At 47.9% G+C, this 13,494-nt stretch overlaps 1 protein-coding gene across 5 annotated transcripts in view; it reads right to left on the bottom strand.

The window, feature by feature from the left end:
• ARHGAP39 (Rho GTPase activating protein 39) overlaps positions 1 to 13,494 on the bottom strand; it is a 170,097-nt gene that overhangs the window by 12,467 nt on the left and 144,136 nt on the right. For all 5 annotated transcript variants that reach the window (XR_013217097.1, XR_013217098.1, XR_013217099.1 and 2 more), the window contains one exon: positions 7,978 to 8,051. Coding sequence is in view for 2 of the 5 variants with exons in the window: in XM_077271393.1 (XP_077127508.1) it covers positions 7,978 to 8,051 (74 nt within the window). In the remaining 3 variants the exon portion in view is untranslated. The remainder of the gene's footprint in view (positions 1 to 7,977; positions 8,052 to 13,494) is intronic.

Raw genomic sequence — 13,494 nt, 5'->3', positions numbered from 1 at the left:
ACATCACTCACAGAGCCCACCCACTTACCACACACAACCCTGCTCCACATCCCTCACAGAGCCCATCCACTTACCACACACAGCCCTGCTCCACATCATTAACAGAGCCCACCCTCTTACCACACAGCCCTGCTCCACATCACTCACAGAGCCCACCCACTTGCCACACACAGCCCTGCTCCACATCACTTACAGAGCCCACCCACTTACCACACACAGCCCTGCTCCACATCACTTACAGAGCCCACCCACTTACCACACACAGCCCTGCTCCACATCACTCACAGAGCCCACCCACTTACCACACCCAGCCCTGCTCCACATCACTCAGAGCCCACCCACTTACCACACACAGCCCTGCTCCCCGTCTCTTACAGAGCCCACCCACTTACCACGCACAGCCCTGCTCCACGTCACTCACAGAGCCCACCCACTTGCCACACACAGCCCTGCTCCACATCACTCATAGAGCCCACCCACTTGCCACACACAGCCCTGCTCCACATCACTCATAGAGCCCACCCACTTGCCACACACAGCCCTGCTCCACATCACTCATAGAGCCCACCCACTTACCACACCCAGCCCTGCTCCACATCACTCAGAGCCCACCCACTTACCACACCCAGCCCTGCTCCACATCACTTACAGAGCCCACCCACTTGCCACACACAGCCCTGCTCCACATCACTCACAGAGCCCACCCTCTTACCACACCCAGCCCTGTTCCCCATCACTCACAGAGCCCACCCACTTGCCACACACAGCCCTGCTTCACATCACTCATAGAGCCCACCCTCTTACCACACCCAGCCCTGCTCCACATCACTCACAGAGCCCACCCTCTTACCACACACAGCCCTGCTCCACATCACTCACAGAGCCCACCCTCTTACCACACACAGCCCTGCTCCACATCACTCACAGAGCCCACCCTCTTACCACACACAGCCCTGCTCCACATCACTCACAGAGCCCACCCTCTTACCACACCCAGCCCTGCTCCACATCACTCAGAGCCCACCCACTTACCACACCCAGCCCTGCTCCACATCACTTACAGAGCCCACCCACTTGCCACACACAGCCCTGCTCCACATCACTCACAGAGCCCACCCTCTTACCACACCCAGCCCCAGCCCTGTTCCACATCACTCACAGAGCCCACCCACTTGCCACACACAGCCCTGCTCCACATCACTCATAGAGCCCACCCACTTACCACACCCAGCCCTGCTCCACATCACTCAGAGCCCACCCACTTACCACACACAGCCCTGCTCCCCGTCTCTTACAGAGCCCACCCACTTACCACGCACAGCCCTGCTCCACATCACTCACAGAGCCCACCCACTTGCCACACACAGCCCTGCTCCACATCACTCACAGAGCCCACCCACTTGCCACACACAGCCCTGCTCCACATCACTCACAGAGCCCACCCACTTGCCACACACAGCCCTGCTCCACATCACTCATAGAGCCCACCCTCTTACCACACACAGCCCTGCTCCACATCACTCACAGAGCCCACCCTCTTACCACACACAGCCCTGCTCCACATCACTCACAGAGCCCACCCTCTTACCACACACAGCCCTGCTCCACATCACTCACAGAGCCCACCCACTTACCACACACAGCCCTGCTCCACATCACTCACAGAGCCCACCCACTTGCCACACACAGCCCTGCTCCACATCACTCACAGAGCCCACCCACTTGCCACACACAGCCCTGCTCCACATCACTCACAGAGCCCACCCACTTGCCACACACAGCCCTGCTCCACATCACTCATAGAGCCCACCCTCTTACCACACACAGCCCTGCTCCACATCACTCACAGAGCCCACCCTCTTACCACACACAGCCCTGCTCCACATCACTCACAGAGCCCACCCTCTTACCACACACAGCCCTGCTCCACATCACTCACAGAGCCCACCCACTTACCACACACAGCCCTGCTCCACATCACTCACAGAGCCCACCCTCTTACCACACACAGCCCTGCTCCACATCACTCACAGAGCCCACCCACTTACCACATACAGCCCTGCTCCACATCACTCACAGAGCCCACCCTCTTACCACACACAGCCCTGCTCCACATCACTCAGAGCCCACCCTCTTACCACATACAGCCCTGCTCCACATCACTCACAGAGCCCACCCACTTACCACACACAGCCCTGCTCCACATCACTCACATAGCTCACCCACTTACCACATACAGCCCTGCTCCCCGTCTCTGACAGAGGGTGCTTGTGCTTTGTAGATTGTACATTGAAAGGTTACATTTGTCTAGTCTGAATGTAACTAACAATTTAAGAAGTAATGTTGTGAACTATAGAGCAAAAATCTGGTAGAAAACCAGCTGCAGTCTGCAAGATACCTGTCACACTGCAGTTTTATCTTTAGATAGGAGAAATGTTAAGCCACAGCTACATAGAGGTGGTATAGAGAGCTGATGTGCTATGACAGCAGCTGTCACCGGGCAGGCGACGGACAGTCAGATCTCCAGCGTGGAGTGATCTTATAAAAGCATGAGTGAGGGGGGGAACGTAACATGCAGAATAATGGCAGCAGGATGCTCACGTGACACATTCTGCAGACGCTCACAAGCACCAGTGTCCATGTATGAGGCTGCGGAAGTCCCTGCGGCCGAGGAGCAGGGAGCGACCAGACTAATCCACCAGACAGACACATGAAATGGGAGAGGTCTATGCGCTAATGCCGAGGACCTGGATAGCTCATTAGGATGCTGCGCGGCTACACTGAGGTGCGCTACAGGAAGGAGAGAGAAGCTGCAGTGTTGCCCGTTACCATGGTAACACTGCCGTCTCACTGCAGAAAAAGAATTCGTAGTACCGGACACCAGCAAAAATATATCTATAGAAAAGAAGTACACCCCGGGCACGGCAGCACCCAGGAGTGTGGCCCCCAGCGAAACCTACCACTCAGCACCCACTGACCATGGAATATATGGTAGCAGCAGTCCCATGTAAGACCACAGATAGCACAGTGATATCTCTTTGACTACAGATAATGTAGTAGGTGTCACCTGCAGTCCTATGTAACACCACAGATAACACAGTGATAACTCTCTGAGCACAGATAATGTAGTAGATGTCACCTGCAGTCCTATGTAACACCACATATAACAGTGATAGCTCTCCGAGCACAGATAATGCAGTAGAGGCTCCCTGCAGTCCTATGTAACACTGGCACATGTCTGAGGACAGATGATATGGTGTCCGGTGCTGGGAGTGACAGATCAGCACATGGTTTGCCGCTGCTGCGGGTCACTCTCAGGCCACGCTCTCTGGGAATCTGTGTTGGCTGATACACAGCAATGTTAATTAATTGGCAGTTAATTAAAAATATCCTCAAGGGCGAAACTAACCCATCTGGGGCGCTGCCAGGAGACTGACGACAAGAAGGAGGAAGCAGTGAGCGGAGGTCACAGGAGGATGCGGATCTAGCGGCGCTGGAGGATCAGTACAATGTGCAGCCAATATCGGAAGGTAAAGTAACAATACACACAGCATACCGCTATACGTACATTTACTATCGCAGTGTGTCCGCTGTGTAACATGTGCAGAACACAAGAAGCAATGATCTGGAAATCTCGTAGCTCCACACTATCATACAGAACAGATCACACAGAACAGACAAATCTCAGAACAGTCGGTATGAGATTAACAAAAGGATGAAAAAGTAAGTGGATGTAATGAAAAAGGGCCGCAGGGTCACATGACTGTGTATAAGGAACACGTGAGAGAGGCAGAGTCTCTCTGAAGCAAAGATGGTCGGAGGTCACCGATCTGTGAACAGCTGAATATTCTCCATCTACAGCACATTAGATCATCAGAAGACTCACAGATTTCCACAGATGCAAGGGAAAGCTCCACGATGTAAAGAAGAAGCCAAATATCAACACAGTCCAGAAACGCTGCAGTATTCTCAGGGCCAAAGCTCAATGTAATGGACTGCGGCAAAATGGAGACTTTTCTGTGGTTGGAGGAATCAGAGGGTGAAATTCTTTATGGAAACAACGGACACCATGTCCTGCGCACCCAGGAGGAGAGGGACCATCCAGCTTGTTATCAGCGCACAGGTCTGCATCTAATAGTATCACTGGCATTAGTGCCTAGGTAATTTCCTCCAGCCGCTGGGCCAATTCCTGGACACCACAGTGCTTGGCCAGATGGCCCCATTTTACCAGCAGCTGGCCCTATAATTCTTCCCTGCACCACAAGCACACACACAGAGTTCACTTCTGCATGCTACAGCGTATGCAATGCAGGAGTATGCACTAATGCTGGCCAGTGCCAGGCCGTTCTTTGTGAACGGAGTTAGTGCGCCCTGCACTCCCATACAATTCCTATGACGAAGGCAGCAGTCCCAGTGTCTCCTATGTGACGTATATTCAGCAGTCTCAGTGTCTCCTATCTAATATATAGACAGCAGTCTCAGTGTCTCCTATGTCATGTATACACAGCAGTCTCAGTGTCTCCTATCTAATATATAGACAGCAGTCTCAGTGTCTCCTATGTCATGTATACACAGCAGTCTCAGTGTCTCCTATCTAATATATAGACAGCAGTCTCAGTGTCTCCTATGTCATGTATACACAGCAGTCTCAGTGTCTCCTAATATATAGACAGCAGTCTCAGTGTCTCCTATGTCATGTATACACAGCAGTCTCAGTGTCTCCTATCTAATATATAGACAGCAGTCTCAGTGTCTCCTATGTCATGTATACACAGCAGTCTCAGTGTCTCCTATCTAATATATAGACAGCAGTCTCAGTGTCTCCTATGTCATGTATACACAGCAGTCTCAGTGTCTCCTATATAATATATACAGTTGTGGCCAAAAGTATTGACACCCCTCCAATTCTGTCAGATAATACTCAGTTTCTTCCTGAAAATGATTGCAATCACAAATTCTTTGGTATTATTATCTTCATTTAATTTGTCTTAAATGAAAAAACACAACAGAGAATGACGCAAAAAACAAAACATTGATGATTTCACACAAAACTCCAAAAATGGGCCAGACAAAAGTATTGGCACCCTCAGCCTAATACTTGGTTGCACAACCTTTAGCCAAAATAACTGCAACCAACCGCTTCCGGTAACCATCAATGAGTTTCTTACAATGCTCTGCTGGAATTTTAGACCATTCTTCTTTGGCAAACTGCTCCAGGTCCCTGATATTTGAAGGGCGCCTTCTCCAAACTGCCATTTTTAGATCTCTCCACAGGTGTTCTATGGGATTCAGGTCTGGACTCATTGCTGGCCACCTTAGAAGTCTCCAGTGCTTTCTCTCAAACCATTTTCTAGTGCTTTTTGAAGTGTGTTTTGGGTCATTGTCCTGCTGGAAGACCCACAACCTCTGAGGGAGACCCAGCTTTCTCACACTGGGCCCTACATTATGCTGCAAAATTTGTTGGTAGTCTTCAGACTTCATAATGCCATGCACACGGTCAAGCAGTCCAGTGCCAGAGGCAGCAAAGCAACCCCAAAACATCAGGGAACCTCGGCCATGTTTAACTGTAGGGACCGTGTTCTTTTCTTTGAATGCCTCTTTTTTTCCTGTAAACTCTATGTTGATGCCTTTGCCCAAAAAGCTCTACTCTTGTCTCATCTGACCAGAGAACATTCTTCCAAAACGTTTTAGGCTTTTTCAGGCAAGTTTTGGCAAACTCCAGCCTGGCTTTTTTATGTCTCAGGGTAAGAAGTGGGGTCTTCCTGGGTCTCCAACCATACAGTCCCTTTTCATTCAGACGCCGACGGATAGTACGGGTTGACACTGTTGTACCCTCGGATTGCAGGGCAGCTTGATCTTGTTTGGATGTTAGTCGAGGTTCTTTATCCAACAAACGCACAATCTTGCGTTGAAATCTCTTGTCAATTTTTCTTTTCCGTCCACATCTAGGGAGGTTAGCCACAGTGCCATGGGCTTTAACCCTTTTACCCCCAAGGGTGGTTTGCACGTTAATGACCGGGCCAATTTTTACAATTCTGACCACTGTCCCTTTATGAGGTTATAACTCTGGAACGCTTCAACGGATCTTGGCGATTCTGACATTGTTTTCTCGTGACATATTGTACTTCATGATAGTGGCAAAATTTCTTCGATATAACTTGCGTTTATTTGTGAAAAAAACGGAAATTTGGCGAAAATTTAGAAAATTTCGCAATTTTCCAACTTTGAATTTTTATGCCCTTAAATCACAGAGATATGTCACGCAAAATACTTAATAGGTAACATTTCTCACATGTCTACTTTACATCAGCACAATTTAGGAACCAAAATTTTTTTTTGTTAGGGAGTTATAAGGGTTAAAAGTTGACCAGCAATTTCTCATTTTTACAACACCATTTTTTTTTTAGGGACCACATCTTATTTGAAGTCATTTTGAGGGGTCTATATGATAGAAAATACCCAAGTGTGACACCATTCTAAAAACTGCACCCCTCAAGGTGCTCAAAACCACATTCAAGAAGTTTATTAACCCTTCAGGTGTTTCACAGGAAGTTTTGGAATGTTTAAATTATTATTAACATTTCACTTTTTTTTTTTTTTTTTTTTTTACACAAAATTTATTTCAGCTCCAATTTGTTTTATTTTACCAAGGGTAACAGGAGAAAATGGACCCCAAAAGTTGTTGTGCAATTTGTCCTGAGTGCGCCGATACCCCATATGTGGGGGTAAACCACTGTTTGGGCGCATAGCAGAGCTCGGAAGGGAAGGAGCGCCGTTTGACTTTTCAATGCAAAATTGACTGGAATTAAGATGGGACGCCATGTTGCGTTTGGAGAGCCCCTGATGTGCCTAAACATTGAAACCCCCCACAAGTGACACCATTTTGGAAAGTAGACATCTTAAGGAATTTATCGAGATGTGTTTTGAGAGCTTTGAACCCCCAAGTGTTTCACTACAGTTTATAACGCAGAACTGTGAAAATAAAAATTCTTTTTTTTTTTTCACAAAAATGATTTTTTAGCCCCCAGTTTTGTATTTTCACAAGGGTAACTGTTATGATCCTAGTGGCAAGGATCGCAGGTCGGACTAGCTAAGTAACTGAACAGACTACTAGCTCTGGGGAAGTGGTAACTAGATTGACCGCAACCTGATCCTATCCGCAAACAACTATAGGCAGCCGTGGAACGTTACCTAAAAACCCTAGACGTCTCGTCACGGCCTGAGAAACTGACTATTCCTGGAGGGAAAGTAAGTCCTCACTTGCCTCAGTGGAATGACCCCAAAGATATAGAATAGCCCCCCACAAATATTAACGGTGAGTTAAGGGGAAAGCACAAACGCAGAGATGAAATCAGATTTAGCAAATGAGGCCCGCTAATACTAGATAGCAGAAAATAGGAAGGAAACTGTGCGGTCAATAAAAAACTCTATGCAAAATATCCACGCAGAGATTGCTCGAGCCCCCGCACCAACTAACGGTGCGGGGGAAGCAACTCCGTACCCCAGAGCTTACCAGCAAAAAGAAATCACATGTTAGCAAGCTGGACTAGACTCATCATACACAGAAATCATATTGCAGGCAGATGAGCAAAAAATATTCAAACAGAACTTAGCTTATCCTGAAGAGGCAGAAAACGAGATAATCAGGAGTAATCAGAATAGCACTGAATACATTGACAGCCGGCAACAAGTGGAAGTGAAGCAGAGCTAAATAGGAGCCTCCCTGGTGAATAACGAGGCAGCTGATCCAGCAGACCCGCAGGATAATAAACCAAACCACCAGGGGGAGCCAAAAAACCAAAGTCACACAATACCATCTGTGACCACAAGAGGGAGCCTGAAAACGGAGTTCACAACAGGTAACAGGAGAAATTGGACCCCAAAAGTTGTTGTTCAATTTGTTCTGAGTATGCTGATACATCACACCTGTCTATTGCACACACATGTAGAGTTGGGGGATGGGGGGGGTGTACTTACCTTTTTCGCTCCCATGAGGGCAGCTTTCTGGAGTTTCCGGTAACAGTATTTGGCATAAGTGCTGATCGCCACTCCTGAAATAAGAAGATGACACAGGGTGAAGTCTCATGTAATAAGTTATCATGTTACGTGGCATAATGTAATGATAGGGGAGAATAGTGTTAATATATGAAGAAATCGACACAGATACAAATCTGGAAATATAGAGACCAGGCCCTGTACCCTGTGCACACATCACAGCCACCAGACAAACAAGTGCTCATACAGGAATTAGGAGTGCAGGGTCAGAAGAGGCCACACTGCAGGGTCAAGAGAAGAGGCCAGTCACACCGCAGGGTCAGGAGAAGATGTCACACTCCAGGGTCAGGAGAAGATGTCACACTGGGGTCAGGAGAAGAGGCCAGTCACACCGCAGCGTCAGGAGAAGAGGTCAGTCACACTGCAGGGTCAGGAGAAGAGGTCACACTGCAGGGTCAGGAGAAGATGTCAACACTCCAGGGTCAGAAGAGGCCACACTGCAGGGTCAAGAGAAGATGTCACACCAGGGTCAGGAGAAGAGGCCAGTCACACCGCAGGGTCAGGAGAAGAGGCCAGTCACACCGCAGGGTCAGGAGAAGATGTCCTTGTAGTCATGAGAAGATGTCACACCAGGGTCAGAAGAAGAGGCCAGTCACACCACAGAGTCAGGAGGCCACACTGCAGGGTCAGGAGAAGAGGTCACACTGCAGGGTCAGGAGAAGAGATCAGTCACACCGCAAGGTCAGTTACATGAAGCTTTAGGAAGTAGGAAAACCTTGTGATTGCACAGCTCACTTCCAGCCCATGTTCAGGACAGATAGCAGCGACTCAGAGTTCGGCCATTGCTCTCGCCTGTGTCTGTTACCCGAACAGAGCACTGGGTAGATACGGATGCTCCATGGCCGCTGTGAATGCTCGATCACCTCACAGGTGGACATAAGATTGAATTTACCTATTACTGACATCTTGGACACTGCACATAAGAGGACCCCAGAGCTTCATAACGATGGACATGTGGCCAATGGTGCTCTCTGCATCGATGCCTCCATACAATATATCATATCCTCAGCAGATGCAGTGTATGTTACCCGCAGACACATGGACACGGCGACGAACATGAACCAACGAAAAAAGCCACCAGCAGTGGCATCCAGTTTCCTGAATGTAGTTCACATCCCCTCATCCAAATCTGGAGGTGCTGCTGAACGATCGAATGCCCGCACATTATTATAGCACCATTTATTCCATGGCGCTTTACATGTGAGGAGGGGTATACATAATAAAAACAAGTACAATAATCCTAAACAATACAGGTCACAACTGGAGGAGAGAGGACCCTGCCCGCGAGGGCTCACAATCTGCAAGGGCATCCTGCCAGTGACAGCCCCATGTAAATGGAAGCAAACCAGCGTCAACACACTTGTTATACCCTCCCATACAAATGACCCCACAGAGTGCTGGGAGGTGAATCTCCATCCCACAAGTACGGACTAGTGGTGGATCACTCCTTGCTCCCATCACCGGCAGCAGAGGCCCCGATACATAATCCAATGTGAGATTACACAGCTATTATGTAACGACGGCAATGTTACCCACGGCCATCAGCTGCTCAGGACCCTAATAAGCAGAGGTATCCTCCTCTGGCCGGACGTGGAGGATGGAGAAGACACACGTGTATATTATTACGCTTTTCTTATATAGAGACATCATATTCCGCAGCGCTTTACAGACATCATCATCACTGTCCCCATCGGGGCTCACAATCTATTCCCTATCAGTCTGTGTGTAGAGTGTTGGAGGAAACCGGAGAACCCAGAGGAAACCCACGAAACACGGGGAGAAAATACAAACTCCTTGCAAATGTTGTCCTTGGTGGGATTTGACCCCAAGACCCCCGCGACGCAAAGCAACAGTGCTAACCACTGAGCCACAATAGAGATAACCACAGAACCACCGTGCTGCCCAATACGTAGTACAGTGCTAACCACTGAGCCACTGTGCTGCCCAAAGCATGGTACAGTGCTAACCACTGAGCCACCGTGCTGCCCAATATATAGTACAGTGATAACCACTGAGCCATTGTCCTTCTCATATATAAGAGGCATTATTATGTCATTACTCCCAAATAAAAAAAGAATCAAGTTGTTCTCCGATTCTTTATACTGGTGCAGTGGTTATTCGTTTCTGGGAAAGGGAACTCAAATATTTTATCTTTCCCTCCTCAATCATACAGCCATTGCTCAAAAACCATCCCAGGATCAGGACTGCGCTGCTGACTACAGACCGGTCTCTAATCTTCTCTTCATCTCCAAACTCCTGGAACGCCTGGTCCACTCCCGTCTAATCCGCTATCTCTCGGATAACTCTCTTCTTCACCCTCTACAATCCACGTTCTGCTCCTTACTCTCTACTAAGACTGCCCTCACTAAAGCCTCTAATGATCTACTAACAGCTAAATCCATTGGATCCTGCTCTCTGCTGATCTAGTGATCACTGTGGATCACCAGCTCCTCCTCACTATGCTCCGCTCTGTCACAAAGACACTGTTCTCTCCTGGTTCTCCTCCTCCCTCTCTGACTGTTCCTTCACTGTGTCTTTTGCTGGCTCCCCTTACTGTCGGGGGTCCTCAGGTCCCAGTCCTAGGCCCCGTCTTCTTCTCCTTATACACTGCCTCTATTGGACAAACCATCAGTAGCTTTGGTTTTCAGTCCCATCTCTATACTGATCACACTAATTATACACCGTCTCCTGACATCACACCCGCATTACTACAGTCACCAGTGATTGTCCTCCCTCTATCTACAACTGAACCTGTCAAAAACTAAACTCCTCAGGTTTCTTCCCTCCACTAACCGATCTATGCCCGACATTGCTATCTCCGTGTGTGGTTCCATCATTAGTCCCCAGCACCACGCCCGCTGTCTTGGGGTCACCCGTGATTCAGATCTTTCATCCTCGTCGAGACTATTGCAACTCTACTAATCAGTCTCCCTCGCACTAAACTCCCCCCTCTCCAATCCATCAGGCAGGATCACATTCCTCTCCAACCACTACACTGATGCTTCCACCCTGTGCCAGTCATTACACTGGTTAACCATCCGCTACAGAGTCCAATATTAACCTATCACGCTCACCCACAAAGTGCTCCTTGGTTCAGGACCGCCCTACAACTCCTCCCTCATCTCTGTCTACCACCTACTACCACCTACCCGAGCCCTCAGAGACTAACATCCTCAATAATCCGAACCTCTCACTCCAGTCTCCAAGACTTCTTGCATACTCAGGATAATTTGATTAATTCCCAATACCCACAGTTTTAAGCATAGCCTGAAAACGCATTTCTTTATATCGAACTATCGCCCTGCTTATCTATCAAAATTGTCTTCCAAATCTGGTCCCTATAATAATAATAATAATCTTTATTTTTATATAGCGCTAACATATTCCGCAGCGCTTTACAGGTTGCACACATTATCGTCTCTGTCCCAGTTGGGGCTCACAATCTAAATTCCTTATCAGTATGTCTTTGGAATGTGGGAGGAAACCGGAGAACCCGGAGGAAACCCACGCAAACACGGAGAGAACATACAAACTCTTTGCAGATGTTGTCCTTAGTAGGGCTTGAACACAGGACTACAGCGCTGCAAGGCTGCTGTGCTATCCACTGCGCTGCACCGTGTGTCCCTCATAGCATCTGATCACACACCCTCCATAGCCCTCTGTATCTGTACAAGATCAGTAATGTAATGTCTGTACACAGTGACTGCACCAGCAGAATAGTGAGTGCAGCTCTGGGGTATAATACAGGATGTAACTCAGGATCAGTAATGTAATGTATGTACACAGTGACTGCACCAGCAGAATAGTGAGTACAGCTCTGGGGTATAATACAGGATATAACTCAGGATCAGTAATGTAATGTATGTACACAGTGAATGCACCAGCAGAATAGTGAGTGCAGCTCTGGGGTATAATACAGGATGTAACTCAGGATCAGTAATGTAATGTATGTACACAGTGACTGCACCAGCAGAATAGTGAGTGCAGCACTGGAGTATAATACAGGATGTAACTCAGGATCAGTAATGTAATGTATGTACACAGTGACTGCACCAGCAGAATAGTGAGTGGAGCTCTGGAGTATATTACAGGATGTAACTCAGGATCAGTAATGTAATGTATGTACACAGTGACTACACCAGCAGAATAGTGAGTGGAGCTCTGGAGTATATTACAGGATGTAACTCAGGATCAGTAATGTAATGTATGTACACAGTGACTACACCAGCAGAATAGTGAGTGCAGCTCTGGGGTATAATACAGGATGTAACTCAGGATCTGTAATGTAATGTATGTACACAGTGACTGCACCAGCAGAGTAGTGAGTGCAGCTCTGGAGGATAATATAGGATGTAACTCAGGATCAGTAATGTAATGTGTTATGGTTCTCAATGGCAAGAGAACATAGCCCAGCATACATAGGAACTAGCTCTTGGAAGGATGGAAACTTAAACTGACCATGAACTAAACCTGCCGCACAACTAACAGTAGCCGGGTAGCGTAGCCTGCGTTTTATCCCTAGACGCCCAGCGCCGGCCGGAGGACTAACTAATCCTGGCAGAGGAAAATATAGTCCTGGCTCACCTCTAGAGAAATTTCCCCGAAAGGCAGACAGAGGCCCCCACATATATTGGCGGTGATTTAAGATGAAAATGACAAACGTAGTATGAAAATAGGTTTAGCAAAATCGAGGTCCGCTTACTAGATAGCAGGAAGACAGAAAGGGTACTTTCATGGTCAGCTGAAAACCCTATCAATACACCATCCTGAAATTACTTTAAGACTCTAGTATTAACTCATAACATCAGAGTGGCAATTTCAGATCACAAGAGCTTTCCAGACACAGAAACGAAACTGCAGCTGTGAACTGGAACAAAATGCAAAAAACAAACAAGGACAAAAGTCCGACTTAGCTGGAAGTTGTCTGGTAGCAGGAACATGCACAGAAAGGCTTCTGATTACAATGTTGACCGGCATGGAAGTGACAGAGGAGCAAGGTTAAATAGCGACTCCCACATCCTGATGGGAACAGGTGAACAGAGGGGATGATGCACACAAGTTCAATTCCACCAGTGGCCACCGGGGGAGCCCAAAATCCAATTTCACAACAGTAATGTATGTACACAGTGACTGCACCAGCAGAATAGTGAGTGCAGCTCTGGGGTATAATACAGGATGTAACTCAGGATCTGTAATGTAATGTATGCACACAGTGACTGCACCAGCAGAATAGTGAGTGCAGCTCTGGGGTATAATACAGGATGTAACTCAGGATCTGTAATGTAATGTATGTACACAGTGACTGCACCAGCAGAATAGTGAGTGGAGCTCTGGAGTATATTACAGGATGTAACTCAGGATCAGTAATGTAATGTATGTACACAGTGACTACACCAGCAGAATAGTGAGTGCAGCTCTGGAGTATAATACAGGATGTAA

Source organism: Ranitomeya variabilis, chromosome 6 (assembly GCF_051348905.1).
Source record: "Ranitomeya variabilis isolate aRanVar5 chromosome 6, aRanVar5.hap1, whole genome shotgun sequence".
Taxonomy (NCBI): domain Eukaryota; kingdom Metazoa; phylum Chordata; class Amphibia; order Anura; family Dendrobatidae; genus Ranitomeya; species Ranitomeya variabilis.
The sequence above is the reverse complement of the archived record's forward strand: the minus strand, read 5'-3'. Positions and strand labels throughout refer to the sequence as shown.